The sequence below is a fragment of the Littorina saxatilis genome, linkage group LG10, assembly GCF_037325665.1.
Source record: "Littorina saxatilis isolate snail1 linkage group LG10, US_GU_Lsax_2.0, whole genome shotgun sequence".
Taxonomy (NCBI): Eukaryota; Metazoa; Mollusca; class Gastropoda; order Littorinimorpha; family Littorinidae; genus Littorina; species Littorina saxatilis.
Genome location: NC_090254.1, coordinates 32446672 through 32463480, shown reverse-complemented (window position 1 = coordinate 32463480; position 16809 = coordinate 32446672). Strand labels below are relative to the sequence as shown.

At 40.6% G+C, this 16809-nt stretch overlaps 1 protein-coding gene across 1 annotated transcript in view; it reads right to left on the bottom strand.

Moving 5' to 3' along the window:
- Window positions 1-6724: 6724 nt before the first annotated feature.
- LOC138978604 (cholecystokinin receptor type A-like) overlaps window positions 6725-16809 on the bottom strand; it is a 143759-nt gene continuing 133674 nt past the window's right edge. The window contains exons 4-5 of the mRNA XM_070351368.1: window positions 11505-11615; window positions 6725-10862 (exon numbers count right to left, since the gene is read on the bottom strand). Coding sequence (XP_070207469.1) covers window positions 9855-10862; window positions 11505-11615 — 1119 coding nt within the window. The 3' untranslated portion in view covers window positions 6725-9854. The remainder of the gene's footprint in view (window positions 10863-11504; window positions 11616-16809) is intronic.

Below are 16809 nucleotides of genomic sequence, written 5' to 3'. Positions count from 1 at the left end.
CTAGTGGCTGCTCCGCCTGGCGTCTGGCATTATGGGGTTAGTGCTAGGACTGGTTGGTCCGGTGTCAGAATAATGTGACTGGGTGAGACATGAAGCCTGTGCTGCGACTTCTGTCTTGTGTGTGGCGCACGTTATATGTCAAAGCAGCACCGCCCTGATATGGCCCTTCGTGGTCGGCTGGGCGTTAAACAAACAAACCAACAAACCAACAACAACTGTATCTGGATACCAAGGCACCGACCAAAGGCGGTCGTTTGTTTGTTTGTTGTTGTTTTTTTGTATCAAGAACCAAGGGTGTCACTCAAGAACGATTCAGCATGTATCTATTTATCTGTTTTGTACACACACACACACACACACACACACACACACACACACACACACACACACACACACACACACACACACACACACACACACACACATGAACAGGAAACAAAAGAGAGAGAAAATCCAGCAGAAGGTAATTAACGTTTAAAAAAGCAAAAAACGATGGTACGGCTACTTTAGACCGTAGTCACTAAAACAGCCACTTAACGCCATTCGACGCTGGTCAATATAGCACGAAGCGTGTTTAAACCGTATCAGATAATCGGAGCAGTAAAAGTTTTAAATGTTGAATGGCCAGCAGCTAAGAGAGTATGATTTCTGCATCTTCTCAGAGTAAGGTAACACGATGTATTGGGCCTCGAGTCAAAAGTAGCTTTAGAAAAACGCGAGCATACGCCATAAAACACAATATTGTCTGCCCGACACCGGATACATGTTTCTGGCAAAGTGTGCTCAGCTAATAAAAAAAAAGTCTTTGACAGTGGTGTCATTTTACAGAATTAATTCTCAGAGTAAGGTAACACGATGTATTGGGCCTAGAGTCAAAAGTAGCTTTAGAAAAACGCGAGCATACGCCATAAAACACAATTTTGTCTGCCCGACACCGGATACATGTTTCTGGCAAAGTGTGCTCAGCTAATAAAAAAAAAGTCTTTGACAGTGGTGTCATTTTACAGAATTAATTCTCAGAGTAAGGTAACACGATGTATTGGGCCTAGAGTCAAAAGTAGCTTTAGAAAAACGCGAGCATACGCCATAAAACACAATTTTGTCTGCCCGACACCGGATATATGTTTCTGGCAAAGTGTGCTCAGCTAATAACAAACAAGTCCTTGACAGTGGTGTCATTTTACAGAATTAATTCGCGAAACAAAATTCCACTAAGCATGCAAACCTGTCAGGCTGTTTTTTGGTTATTTTTGTATATGACCACGTGGAAGTGTGCCTGTGGACCATGTACAAAAAAGGAGCCAGGCTGTTAATTCTCTGTATATGTCCAAGAAGAGGTATGCTTCAGGAGCACGTAAACAGAGCCCAGACTGTGTTTTTATGTTAAACAGGAAGTATGCTGATAGCGCTTGGAAACGTGTAGATGCCCTTGTCAATTATTGCGCCAAACACTCAAATTCAATTAAAAATTAAACAAATTGGAAATGAAACAAACATTTTTTTTTACTGAAAAAGATCATCTCTATTCTATATCGATGGGTTAAAACCAGAACCATCTAACTGGATTTCCACCATTTTGAGAAATGGCCACTTGAAGATTTCAACCCCTTATAACAAATAGTAAACACAGGATTGTAGCCCTCATATTTTACACACTTGACTTAGAGGTAACACTGGTCATGCACACTAGTAATCAATTTAATTGAACAACTTTTTCATATGCAAAAAAGGTATAATTTGTTCTGCTTCCAGAATACACTCCTGCTCTTTTCTCAGTTCTGGAGCTAGAAAAGCCCAGTGCACCATAGCTGCTTCTGACTTCCACACAGACCCCACTGTGGCCTGTGCTACAGCAGTCAGAAGCAGCCTCCTCACACATAGCATGTTCTGCTTCCAAGCAAAGCTTATACTGCACATTAGTTCAAATCGTTTTTCAAAGTTTATTACCGTCATAAACAAACAAATGTCAAGTCACTTGCAAAAATATCATCAAGGACTCATGTATTCATTCATTGTGTGGCCTAATGAACGCAACACGCATAAATAAAAATTAAATTGCCGGTACTTTTCATAGCGAAAAAAAAACCACAACACACACACAAAACTCTCTCTGAAATCATTACACTTTTTTTTTTATTGTGTTTTTCAAGAAATCCCAACGGTAATCTTATGTTGTATCAGCTCATATCGTTTTGCGTTACGCACAAAAACTACAAACCCAATAACACTAACAACAAACCAAACGAACAAAGCAGCAAACAAGCAAGCAAACAAACGAATAAACACAAGGCTGAAGGCGCATTTTAACCACACAATGCAAATGGTAACAAAATCACGAGCTTTAGATCCTGACTGCATGCTCTGTTCATTATCAAGAAAACAAATAGGCATTCTTACCTTTTGTTGTACTTTCCTCTTCACAAAAATGTTGTGCAGAAAGGTCGAAATAAATAATACACATTTTGCACTTTTAACAGTCGACCTCCTGTACTGCTTTTGTCTTAGCCGTTTGACCAGTTATTCCTGTGTAAAATTCATCTCTGAGTGTCTTCGCTTTTCGAACACACCTTTTCCCGTAGTCCCGGGTTGCAGAGTCTTTAAGTTCGGCTGAACTTCTTCTCATGAGGTGTCACATAGGATGCTTACTTCATCGATGACAGAATTTTCTTTGTTGGGGTTCCATAAACAGATGGAAGAGATGCTGTGGTAGTTTCACCTTAACCGGGAGCAGTGTCTGACATATATACTACAAGCTGATGTGAATACACCTACAGGGTAACAGAAACTGTGGAAGCACACACAGGAGAAAGATGTACAGGAGTTGGGTAGCTTGATTCATTTTTGAGGGGTGGAATCACAATCAGCAAGTATTGGAGTTGATGCATGACTCGAACAGGAGGATAACCCCCATTCACCATGTTCTCAAAAGGATCTTCGATTGAAGAAACAGCACAATCGTCATATTTTGGGGTAGATTTTGCCAATGGAGACGCATCAAAGTCATCAGGTTTCACTTTTAGCATTGGCAGAAAGGAGATTATGCAACCGTAATCCGTGAATCCGAAGGACAGTCTCCTGAAATGCATGGTGCTTCTTACTTGCCTGGACGGCCTGATTCATCTCCTTTCAAACAGCGTCTGCAAAAGACATGGATACTATGAATGTTATCTCCTTTGAACCGGCAATTACTACATGTACTTCTATTTTAAAATTATTAACCGATAATTAAAAAAAAAGGTAATTGCCTCCGTATTATCGCTTCTGCGTTAAAACTTTGGATAATTTTCGTGTTTCTATTCACACAAACAAATGAAACATTAGTACTTGATTACACTCTGACCACTCATGCTCATCAGTTTAACATTGTGATAACCTCTGAATAACAAAATATATTAGAGTCAATTAAACTGACAAAATTCATCAACCAAATCATTCATTTATCCATCTTTACAAGCATACACAAATACTGTAAACACTCACTTACATTTTTTAATTTTTTAACAAACACTAAAGAGCTGCATGGATACACTACAACATTAAGGCATGAGCACATGCACACACCGTCACACACAAACACACACTGACACAAACAAACACACACGCGCGCAAGAACATTCACGCTGAAACAAACACATTTACCTGTCTGTGTTTTACAATTAGGAAAACAAAACACAAAAAGCTAGGAATCAGTTTGCAGATACAGGATTTAGACTGAATCAGAAGGTTAATCCCCTATATATTTTAAAAAGGAATCTGAATTTCAGCTTTTATTCCAGCGTCGCGGACGACGCTGGTATCTGCGGTCGGGAAGACTTTCCACGAATTTGCCACAGGGCGCCGCCATGTTTTCTGTGCTCGACTGCGAGCAGACCACAGGCACATTACACCCAAAATTCTTGTAGTCATACACAGACGCAACATAGCATATACAGACAATAACACCCACAACACTTCAACTGCATATGAAAGGAATAAAAATAAATCCGCAAATCAGTCGCGCACAATACACCAGTTAGAAAAACAAGGAGTACCAAAGCGGCGTGCAGAAACTAAACTGACTCGGAGACTGAGAAGAAACATTTATCACACGATGTGGATAGCAAACATTAAAATAAAACAGATAAGTCCAGCAAAAAATAAACACAAATATCGAAAACACAATAAACAAAGGTAAAGAAAACAAAAAGAGATGCTTGCCGACAGTCAGTGTGTGTGTGCGTGGTTTGCCGTGTGCGTCAGCGGGGGGTGTGTGTGTGTGTGTGTGCGTGCGCGTGCATGCGTGCGTAGGCTACGTTCTTGCGTGTGTGCGTTCGAATGAGAAAGAAGAGAGAGAGAGGATTGAACAATGAGGTCACGTTCTCTGTCACATGAATACATATACACACACTGAAGGCTACTTCGGACACGAACACTTGCCAACAACTGTGGTTGGACATGCTTTTGAAATGTAATATTTTTTCGACATGATTTCTGGACATACGAATGCCGCTGTGTTGCCTACTGATGTTGCGAATGATGAAGGTTTTGAGTTGACTGACCTTGAGGAGGGATTGCATCAGGCGTTTATCGTCTCAAATTATATCCTTGCTACTTTTCAGGAGTCAACTATTGCCATTCATGGTAACTTGGATAGTCAATGTTTTTATTTGTTTGATTCCCATCAAAGAAACAGAAATGGTAACCATTCTTCAAATGGCGCTGCAGTTTTGATGTCATCAAGTTAATTCCTTTGCAGAATTGATTGATTTTCTCAAAAGCCATTATCAATGTGTTTATCAATTAACACCTGTTCATTTCTGTCCAACTGCAATGCAAACTCAATGTGGAGGAAACAAGGATTCATTACAAACAAGTCATCCCTGTACATCAACAGATTTATGTACCTCAATCAATACTGCTAGTATGAGTGACAGGAATCTAAAAGAAAAAAGAACCAAACGCAAATGTACTACTACTTCTACGACTCGTTTGAATGTAAAACAGAAATGTAACACTATCTGTGACAATGACGGTTCTACGACTCGTTTGAAGGACAGTATAGATCGAACCTTAACCCACAACTACGACAATTTGTGTCAGACTTTTTTGAACAGGAAAATATGCCTCTGTTCAACAGTAACCAAAACATGGAAGATGTTTTTGAAACTTTACAGAAATGTAACACTAGCCTATCTGTGACAATGTTGAACAGGAGAGAATGTTCCTGTTCAACAGTGCCCAAAACACTGAATCTGACGTTTTTGAATCTTTTCTGTCATCTAACTGAATCTGACGTTTTTGAATCTTTTCTGTCATCTAACCCAATTGCTCATGACTTCATCGATCTTGAACATGCCTACTTTTCAAAGAAAGACAGACAAAAGCGAAATCTGCATGTTAGCCATCTGCCTGAAATGGTCAATGCACTTTTGTAAAATTGTCACAGCTGTTATGCACTTTTGTGAAATGGTCAGTGCTGTTGTGCACTTATGCAAAACTTGGTGCTGTGCTGTTAACATTTGAACAAAATGCATTTTGTTCAAATGTTTAGTGCAACTTGCTACTATATAATCGCTGTATGCGCTTTGTGGTAATAATGCACTGTTGTGAAAAGTTTGCGCTAAATGTTGGCACTATGCATCATTGTTGGAGCACCCTCCTGTAGATGCACCATGCTGAAAAATGTACTTATGAATCAAGCATTGACTGAAATAAACAATTTATATATCCAGCACAACATGCAATTCATTAACTTTTGACCCTAACCTTTAACACTTCCCAAAATAAATCTTTGGTGGACATTGCATCGACGCTGTTCATTTTGAATGAACATTTTTCTTGTGGTCTGTTCAAATGGGGAAAAACATAATACATGAAGATACTCACTTGAATCTGTGTCCTGACTCGAGCAACAGCCAAATTGACTGTACAGCAGATGTAAAAATGGCAGAGAGCTGTTCTCTGTTCAAGTGTTTTCAGAAAGTGGACCATCCTTTTGTCAGTTTAGCACACCCCCCCCCACCCCACCCCCTTGCACCCACTTTACCACCAACCCCCCTCCCCGGCCCCAACCCCCTTATTACCACCCTCCTCCCTCAATATCAAGGGACTGCAATCTTTCCTAATTCATTCTTCATACACTCTTTATCACAGGAAAGTTAATTGTTTTTAAACCCTGTACATCCGGAGTCAGGAATTCGGATACTGACACTTGACAGGTGTCACTGACCTGTTTTAGTTCCCACAGTCTATCAAATTCCATTTTCTGTCGACAGCAGACTCTACTACGGCTAGTTACACTATTCTGTGTGCTGGAGGAAATCCTACACCACACAGAAAGGGTCAAGACCAGATACCACTACCGCGAATGTGCGCTTATCTGGCTGCGCTGAAAACAGGAAAAGTGACTGTGACACAGCAAGCAGAAGAGGTCAGGTGACGATGGCTGCATCTGGCTCGCAGTGAAACACTCCCCTTTCCCCACAGGCCTCAGTAGCAGAACAGACTAAACTGAACTTAGCACGTTCTGCTTCCAACCTGGATGGAGTTAGAGGGTTCTGCTTCCAAGATGAGCAGGAGAAATGCTTGGAGCCAGAACAAATTATGACTTATAAATACGCAATTATGCAAGATTTTCAAGAATCCTTCACAGAAAGTGAGAATCATGTTACCATAAGTCAAATAACTATAAAGTTGCAAAACATGTTATTTGGAGGTAATTGGTTCTGGTTTTAGCCCATCGATATATAGAGATCAATCGTCAAGTAGTCCTCCATATATCATTTTTAATTTAACAGTCAAAGAATACAAACTGCACTGAATCTGTACAAGAAAGGTATACTCGGCAGTCGATTTTGTGGCTTCACCCCATGGCAGCTCAGAGTTCCTTGACGGTATTGGCCAAGGACAAGAAAGATTTAAAAGAAAAATGTTCATGCGCAGTCAGTATTTGACATTACAATCAATACATCCAATAGTTGCTGATCCTGCCAAACAGTGCAGATATAAACAGACCACATAACACATACTAATAATGGCATGGTTACCAGATAGTCAAAGGTCACACAAAAAACATTGCACAATCCAACCACTCGCTTCATATGCAGCCGGTTGAATTAATGATAGGTAATACACATAGAAGTACACTTTCTGTGTGAACTCAGTAGTTATACAACTACCTGCAGAAGAGCACGCACTATTATGTTTTCTACTCCCCATGCCTACATTTAGCATAGTGCTGCGCTAACGACATGGACATTAGTTGTAATGATGCTATAGAGATTACAGCCACATTGACATATTTACAAGTTGTAGCGAAACACTCTTTTAACCTGTATAAGAGCCATACAATTCATACATGACATGGCCGCGTATATACACTCATACAATTGTGATCTCACAATTCAGGGCTTTGCGCATGTCTGAATTTTTAGCTCTGTGCATTTTGCGTTGATTACAAATTGCACCTTTTACCCGGCAATGTATGCAAATGCACGAGTTTGAAGAATACCACATTACATTTCTTCTTTTATATTTACGAAAGTCAACGAATGTGGTTCACGTGACAAAGAGCGCGTTTGATATACTAAGATGATCTTTCTTTTTCCTGCGAAAAGAAAACAAACATACATGTGTACATTCGTGCGCTTTAGCAGCAAAGCGTCAAATTGGCATCTTGTCTTATGGCATCGTGTTGTTTTGTTTTATTTTGTGTGTGTGTGAGTCGAACTATTGTTCGGTATAGCGTACTTTTGTCGCAATGTCTTCGGGCATTGCATGCTTTAGCCATAATGTCTTTGGGCACAGTGGCATTTTGCTGTAATGTTTATTGCCACCACATCCTTTTGCCGTAATGTCTTTGGCATACCACCAAACATGTATAGGGGCTTTTGCTTAAGGGTATTCACTTTGTTTAACATGCAGTTAACAGGTGTTCAAACCTAGATTTTACACCCTAGAACATGTAAAGCCGCGTTTGTCTCAAGTGTGTCACCTTGTTTCACAGTTTTGATGCGTTTTAGTGGCTGTGATCTATACGCCACGCAGTCCATGGTCTTGTTTCAAGCGTTTCACGTTGTTTCACAGACACGAAGCGTCTCATTGAGTGTTATACCACTGCGCTTGGGTTTCCTCAAGCGTTCCATTGTTTCCTAGCCAGGAAACATTTTTATTCAACGAAACGTTTCATTGAATGTGCTGCAACTGAGCATGGGTTTGTCACACTCGTTTGTTATGTGATATGAAGTCTTATATCGCGCGCGTATCTCCAGACTCGGACTCAAGGCGCAGGGATCTATTTATGCCGTGTGAGATGGAATTTTTTACTCAATACATCACGCATTCACATCGACCAGCAGATCGCAGCCATTTCGGCGCATATCCTACTTTTCACGGCCTATTATTCCAAGTCACACGGGTATTTTGGTGGACATTTTTTATCTATGCCTATACAATTTTGCCAGGAAAGACCCTTTTGTCAATCGTGGGATCTTTAATGTGCACACCCCAATGTAGTGTACACGAAGGGACCTCGGGTTTTCGTCTCATCCGAAAGACTAGCACTTGAACCCACCACCTAGGTTAGGAAAGGGGGGAGAAAATTGCTAACGCCCTGACCCAGGGTCGAACTCGCAACCTCTCGCTTCCGAGCGCAAGTGCGTTACCACTCGGCCACCCAGTCCTCAAATTACATTCCTTGCACTCTGCGAAACAGACCAGAACAACCCTTATCTGTTCTTGGTTTTCCCCATCAAAGGTCATCAGCTGATTATGTCCACGGGATTTCCACGTTATCGACGATGCAAAATCACCACAGAAATATAATTCCGACACTCAGCCATTCTTTCCAGCGAATCCGAGATTTTCAGTCAGCCTGTCCAGGCACCAAGCCGTCGTTATGGCAAAACCCCACAGTGTAATCCTAAAAATCAGTAATACTTTTTGCTTTACTCAGAAATGTTGAGCAGTACAAATTCCAGCAATCTGAGATTGTCAGCAGTCATGGTGTTAGGCGCCGAGACGTGGTCATGGTAAAACGGTCACAGTTTAATCTTTGTATGTACAGCGACACTGGATAGAATCCGATATCTGTTAACACCTTTACTGATGTTATACTTTTTTCTTACCAAGTCATTGTCAAGGTAGAAATAACACCACCTTTCCCTCACGTTCGGCGATACGAAGAAGTAACACATTAAGGTCTAGCGTGGCACCAAGTCTTCGTCATGGTAAAACACCATTGTTTTACTCTGACATTCAACGATACAGAGGAGAACAAGCGAGTTACATCTTCATTTGTTCCAAGGGTTTTCCTTTCTCCAAAAGCATCCACACATTTTTACCAAGTTCCAGTCTGAGTAAATACGTAATCCTTTCTCTGTTACTGGACAGCTGGATAGCTTTATCGCAGGTCTGCCGTGGCACCAAGTCATCTTCAGTCTGGGCCTGTTACACCTGAACTTGTTACAATGTTGTATCTTCCTTTCCTGAAAAGTATCCGTATCCGCACATTATTACCAAGTTCTCGTCAGGGTAAATATAATTCTTTCTCTCTTTAGCATTACCGGACAGCAAATCAAAAAATGTCAGTAGGTGTCGTGTGACACCGTGTCAATGTCATGATATAAACACAACAGTTTTGGTGATGGTACCAAGTAACACCCTCGCTCGTTACAAGGTTTTTGTGTCCTCATCTTATCACGAAGTTTTTGTCAGAGTAATTGTCAACCTTTCCCTCGGCGTTACCGGACAGCAACAGCAAGTCTGTTGATGGTGGTATAAGTACCAGGTTTATCTAGACAGTATCTCTGGTGGCATTAACAGCTTGTATCCACCGTCACGGGGTCCTGAATCATCGGCTGCGCTGCGTACGTGTGTCATTTACGACATCGGAACATCTTCTTCAGCTCGGTGCGGAAGTTCTGGTTCATGAAGGCGTAGACGAAGGGGTTGACGACGTTGTAAAAGAAGTACATATAGAAGACCATGACTGGGGCTTGTATGATCTGGAGAGCGATCAGCCAGGAAGGCAGGAAGGACAGGATGAAGACCAAGGTCACCACGAACAGCATCAGGGCCGTCTTGATGTTGGCCATGCGCATGCGCTCGATCCGGGTCCTGGAAAGTGGCGCGCGCGAAGATCCATTACTAGGAACGTGCGACCCTTCTGCGTTTTCTCCAACCCCACCCCCTCCCGCAGTCGTGGGTGCCGTCGTGAAGTCGTCGGGGCGGATCTTGGTGTTGTCTCCGTTGACGTGAGAGAGCTCCAAGGCGGCGGTGACCTCTGAGGGCTCCCCGTTGGCGACGCCGGGGGAGTCCCAGAGGAAGCAGCAGCAGTTGGCGCTGCGGATCTTGAGCTTCTTGCGGCGCTGGGTGACGACGGAGTGGTAGATGAGGCTGTACAGCACCAGTACCGCCACGCAGCTGACGAGGAAGAAGCTCGAGTAGATCTGCTGCAGGGCGTTGAAGAACGTCTCGTTGATCGTGTTCTTCCGCCGGTCGCACTGACTCTTCAGCACCACGATCTCCGGCTCCACCGACAAGCTCTTTTTGACCTCCAGCATCACCGCTGACGTGTTGGGGGCGTGGCTCATGTCGGAGTAGGACAGCGTGGTGGACTTGTCCTCCGCCACAAGGTCCAGATCCGGAGGGTAGACCAACTCCTCCTTGTAGATGCTGAACTGCACGCAGATGGTGCCGCCGACGCAGAAGATAAAGAGGGCGAGGCTGGCGATGATGATCTTGGCGCGCCTCTGCGTCATCCAGTGAAGGAAGGGGTGGCAGATGCACAGGTAGCGATCGACGGCAATCACCACCATGACAAAGGCAGAGAACGGCACGGTGGTGGTGTTCAGGAAGTGGTAGACCTTGCAGAAAAAGTCCACCTGCAGAACAAAAGTTAAATAGTTAAGATGGTAGGGCACGTGAAAATAATATCAACAGCAAAAGTCCGTCAGCAGAAAAAAAGTTGCGTATTTCAAATAGTTGCAGCCTTGAAACACTTTCAGGAAATATCTTTCTGTACGAATTAGCTCTGGCAGGAGAACAGGCGTGTATTTAGTATGTATCTAAAGGACACTTACAAAAAGAAACGGCAACAACAACTTAACAACCGAAAAGAAAACACCCCCTAAAATATACGATCTAGACATATGCTCCGCCTAGCAACTGTTCTGCTGTTGACATGACGTTCTGATCTTGGTGACGAAAAGGCATCAGTTTTGTTTTATATCCCCGATCAGCAGTCAACAACATAATGAGTGAAGGGGACAGAGATTTAGACAGGTTCCATGTCATATTGACTATATCCACTTAACATTGATAGGACAGTTTCAAAATAAATTAAAATGAGTCCTAAAATTCTGATTCTCGATAAACGCAACAGTCAGAGACAGAAAGAAAGATACCAATGCTGACTAGATAGACAGACAGAAAGACAGACATAAAGAGAGACATAAAGACATACAGAAAGACAGACAGACAGACAGACAGACAGGCAGGCAGAAAGACAAGATACTGAAACCCACCTTGATCTCGAAGTCTATACACTCCATGGTGATGGTGAAAGGAATTGTGATGATACAGGTCAGGAAGTCCGTTCCAGCCAGTGCCAGGATGAAGATTGTTGACGTCAGTTTCTGTCACAATGACGTCAGAGTTAAATGTCTGAACACATTTAGCGGACATTGAAATTATTGTAGTACAAATCGTCGTCTTTTTACAATTCTGTCATTTGTTGTTGTTGTTGTTGTTGTTGTTGTTGTTGTTGTTGTTGTTGTTGTTGTTGTTGTTGTTGTTGTCAAAATCAAACTAAACTTATCTTCGTCAAAATAAGAGAAACCGTGCACTTAATATTTGTTCACTTAGGCTCCTGTTCGCTTTGACCTAATAATGTATGGCTGGTGTAAGGGTGTCATGCCAAGCCAATTAAGCCAGTCCACCTTTCATTGCCTCTGTTTTGTAACTTGTTCCATACCAATCCTTTGTATTTGTGTTTGATTTGTCCATGCACAAACGAACCAACATCTTATGGACTACTCATCATTGTGAGCAGATTTTCCAGGTTGTATTGGTATAACAGAAGAAGAAATTCGGTAAGTGGGGTTGCAGTAGTCCAATAAAGAAGAAGAAAAATAAAGAGGATTATCCACCTGTGTTACAACAAGAAATGAGTAACCAATATGATAAAAAGGATAAGCAATGGATCAGCCATGAAAGAACATAAAAAAAACAAGTCGCGTAAGGCGAAATTACTACATTTAGTCAAGCTGTGGAACTCACAGAATGAAACTGAACGCACTGCATTTTTTCACAATGACCGTAGTCCGCCACTTGTGCAAAACGGAGTGAAACTGACGAGCCTGTCCAGCGCGGTAGTGGTTTCGCTGTGCTGCATAGCACGCTTTTCTGTACTTCTCTTCGTTTGAACTTTCTGAGCGTGTTTTTAATCCAAACATATCATATCTATATGTTTTTGGAATCAGGAACCGACAAGGAATAAGATGAAATTGTTTTTAAATCAATTTCGGAAATTTGATTTTGATAATAATTTTTATATTTTTAATTTTCAGACCTTGTTTTTAATCCGAATATAACATATTTATATGTTTTTGGAATCAGAAAATGATGAAGAATAAGATGAACGTAAATTTAGATCGTTTTATAAAAAAATAATTTTAATTACAATTTTCAGATTTTTAATGACCAAAGTCATTAATCAATTTTTTACGCCACCAAGCTGAAATGCAATACCGAAGTCCGGCTTTTGTCGAAGATTGCTTGGCCAAAATTTCAATCAATTTGATTGAAAAATGAGGGTGTGACAGTGCCGCCTCAACTTTTACAACAAGTCGCGTAAGGCGAAAATACAATATTTAGTCAAGTAGCTGTCGAACTCACAGAATGAAACTGAACGCAATGCAACGCAGCAAGACCGTAGCATCGTCAGTCCACCGCGCACGGCAAAGGCAGTGAAATTGACAAGAAGAGCGGGGTAGTACTTGCGCTGAGAAGGATAGCACGCTTTTCTGTACCTCTCTTCGTTTTAACTTTCTGAGCGTGTTTTTAATCCAAACATATCATATGTATATGTTTTTGGAATCAGGAACCGACAAGGAATAAGATGAAAGTGTTTTTAAATTGATTTCGAAAAAAAAAATTTGATAATAATTTTTATATATTTAATTTTCAGAGCTTGTTTTTAATCCGAATATAACATATTTATATGTTTTTGGAATTAGCAAATGATGGAGAATAAGATAAACGTAAATTTGGATCGTTTTATAAATTTTTATTTTTTTTTACAATTTTCAGATTTTTAATGACCAAAGTCATTAATTAATTTTTAAGCCACCAAGCTGAAATGCAATACCGAAGTCCGGGCTTCGTCGAAGATTACTTGACCAAAATTTCAACCAATTTGGTTGAAAAATGAGGGCGTGACAGTGCCGCCTCAACTTTCACGAAAAGCCGGATATGACGTCATCAAAGACATTTATCCAAAAAATGAAAAAAACGTTCGGGGATTTCATACCCAGGAACTCTCATGTCAAATTTCATAAAGATCGGTCCAGTAGTTTAGTCTGAATCGCTCTACACACACACACACACACACACACACAGACACACACACACACACACACACACACGCACATACACCACGACCCTCGTTTCGATTCCCCCTCGATGTTAAAATATTTAGTCAAAACTTGACTAAATATAAAAAGCCGGATATGACGTCATCAAAGACATTTATCAAACAAAATGAAAAAACATCCGGGGATATCATACCCAGGAACTCTCATGTCAAATTTCATAAAGATCGGTCCAGTAGTTTACTCTCAATCGCTCTACACAGACACACGCACACACACACACACACACACACACACACACACACACACACACACACACACACACACACACACACACACACACACACACACACACACACACATACACCACGACCCTCGTCTCGATTCCCCCTCTATGTTAAAACATTTTAGTCAAAGCATCGATGTCGTATTGTGTACTGAAATGTTACAGGAAAAGAGATCACTACCCACGCTTTTTTTTTTATTCCAAGCAGATCTAAAGTGCTGAATTCGGTGAGGAACAGTAAATCTGATAGCACAAAAAGCCTGTAGTTTTGATAACCATGACTGCAAGAAGAAGAAGAAGAAGAAGAAGAAGAAGAAGAAGAAGAAGAAGAAGAAGAAGAGGAAGAGGAAGAGGAAGAGGAAGAGGAAGAAGAAGAAGAAGAAGAAGAAGAAGACAGTCTTCTCCTTTTTGCTGATGGCATGGAAAAGTTCGAAAGATAAGAACCGCAGTGGTTAAAGATTCACACCCAAACATGCAAAAGGAATAAGGTGTCATGCGGTCTCCTAAGTTTGTTAGTAACGATCACCTTGTATAACAGGCTTTAGATTCTATCACAGCATTTAACTCTGCAATGACTAATGATAGACACAAAGATGGTATGATAAAGTTCAAAAGATATGAACCGCAGTACTTAAAAATTCACACCCAAACATGCAATACGTATAAGGTGTCATGCGGTCTCCGAAGCAATTGTTAGTAACGACCAACTTGTATAACAGGCTTTAGATTTTATCAAAACATTTAACTCTGCAGTGACTAATGATAGATACAAAGATGATAATTATGATCAGTAATATATGTAGCAGAAAGTGTGTCATCTATATTATGTTGGATGATCGGTAATAAATCTAGCTGAACGTTTGTCACAATAGAACTATCATGACCCCAGCGTGCTACACTACTTAAAAGGAAATGATTAACTGATTCCTGTCATGGTCCAATTAAAACGCCTTCCGTGAATGTATTCTAAGGTGGAATGTTGAGGTGCATTGGGTTCGCTAATGGTGACACTATTCTCATCAATAAAAATCTAAGGCTTGTAACAGCATTTACCAATTAACCAAAAGAAAGTTAGGACGAATAGTCTGAAATACTTTAAACAATAATGAGAACATTCTAAACGTTTCGTTGGGATAGGATAAGCGGTCAAAATGGAAAAAAATAGATGCAATATTAGTAGCGGGTCCAAACATATTTTAAAAGTATATTACTTAAGCTTAGCTAAAATATGAAACAAGTCAAAACTACACTTTTTACTGGGTTAGCAAATTAATCGAACCTACTAAGGGTAAGAAGGGAATAAACGAAATACAACTTTTTTGGACAGGTATTTCCCATGCTTGGATAGTGCTTTTGCAAATAAAAAAAAACCTGCAGAGTTGATTATGCGCACTTAAAGCAGAAGATCCTGGGGGACTTTTGGGCTATTTCACGACTCAAGATGTAACCAATAAAAAAGAAACAATCAGAGAAAAATGGTTGAGGAGATACTGAACAAAGAAATGGTTGTTATATTTACAGTGAAGAGTAAACATGGTCGCCCCTGTAAAAAAAGAAGGGAAAGTTAAATTAAAACCAAGAAATGACGCGCTGTAGTAATGATGATGATAATGATGATAATGATGATAATGAGGATGATGATGATGATGATGATGATGATGATGATGATGATGATGACGATGACGATGACGATGCTGCTGCTGCTGCTGATGATAGAGAAACAACACAATGCATGGTACCATCTACACATGATTTTGTGTCTCTCCTTAGCTTAGACTTCCCTCAAAGCTGGAATGTTTGGTGGTGCACAAAAATGTGCTGCAATATCATGAGAAATGTATTATTCGAGATGTGATAAAAAGGGGAATGTTCCTGGGTTATTTGAAAAATAAAATGTACTTGAACCAACTGTATTGCTTTAATGTACACATTGAATTTCTCTGGATTATTAAGGGAATCTCCATGAACCAAAAAAACGATTTTTCGAGGAATATTTTTTTGTCTCGATTGTTTCGATGTAAATACAATTCCTCTCCCACTGCTTCTCCCGCCCTGAAGCGATATACCTGTGGCATGAAAACTTAAATTCCACTGGAACCAAGTTCTAGAGACTGACGCAATTCCACAAATTATACACAATGTGAGAGGTGTCTGTTTATCAGACTGTTTCGTTTTGCTAGAACTGTCAGGTTTCCCTGATTTTCTGCTGGCGTGAGTATTTAAAACAATATAGGTCAATCTTTAGTAGAGTCAATAAGAATGTCATGCAAAGTGACTTAGTTAAACAATTGTGACCCTCCACCACGAAATGAGTCGCATGTCACCTCGCGCGGTTCTGCGCTAGGCTTAATATAATATAGTGTCTAGTAACAGTGTGAGGGTCACCTTAGTCACAGGCTTATAACTCAAACAGTTTTCACTCTTTTCTAAAACGGGTTTCACCACTGGATAGAGCACAAAACAACTTTTTAGGAAAATGTAAAAATATGAAAAATCATGCAAAGGTGACATGGGACTCATTCCGTGGTGGAGGGTCACAATTAACCATCCGTAAACCACCTGAAAATCTGTTCAGGTGTTTACATGGGAGAAGAGCACTCGGGCACTTATAAAAAAAAAACCACAGCAACGCTGCTTCTTGTGCAGTGTGGTAATTTCGCAAAGGTGTTAGTTACATCTTTATTTCAGCAAATAATTCCTTCTCTGCACAGAAAAAGCCAGGATGTACCATTTTGATATGTGTCCAAATTGTGTTGCTTTCTAAGAATACTGGTGATTGCTTTTCTAAGATACTCAAAACAACGTTAGGGAAAGCGCTACACAAAGACAGACAGACACTACCACACTCATAACCGTTTCACGGGTTAATTACTAATTTTTAGTTTTGTCCGTCTGTAGATGTTAGTTTCTTTGTTAGTCCTGTGTTGACAACTCTTCGACAAGCGCTTAGAA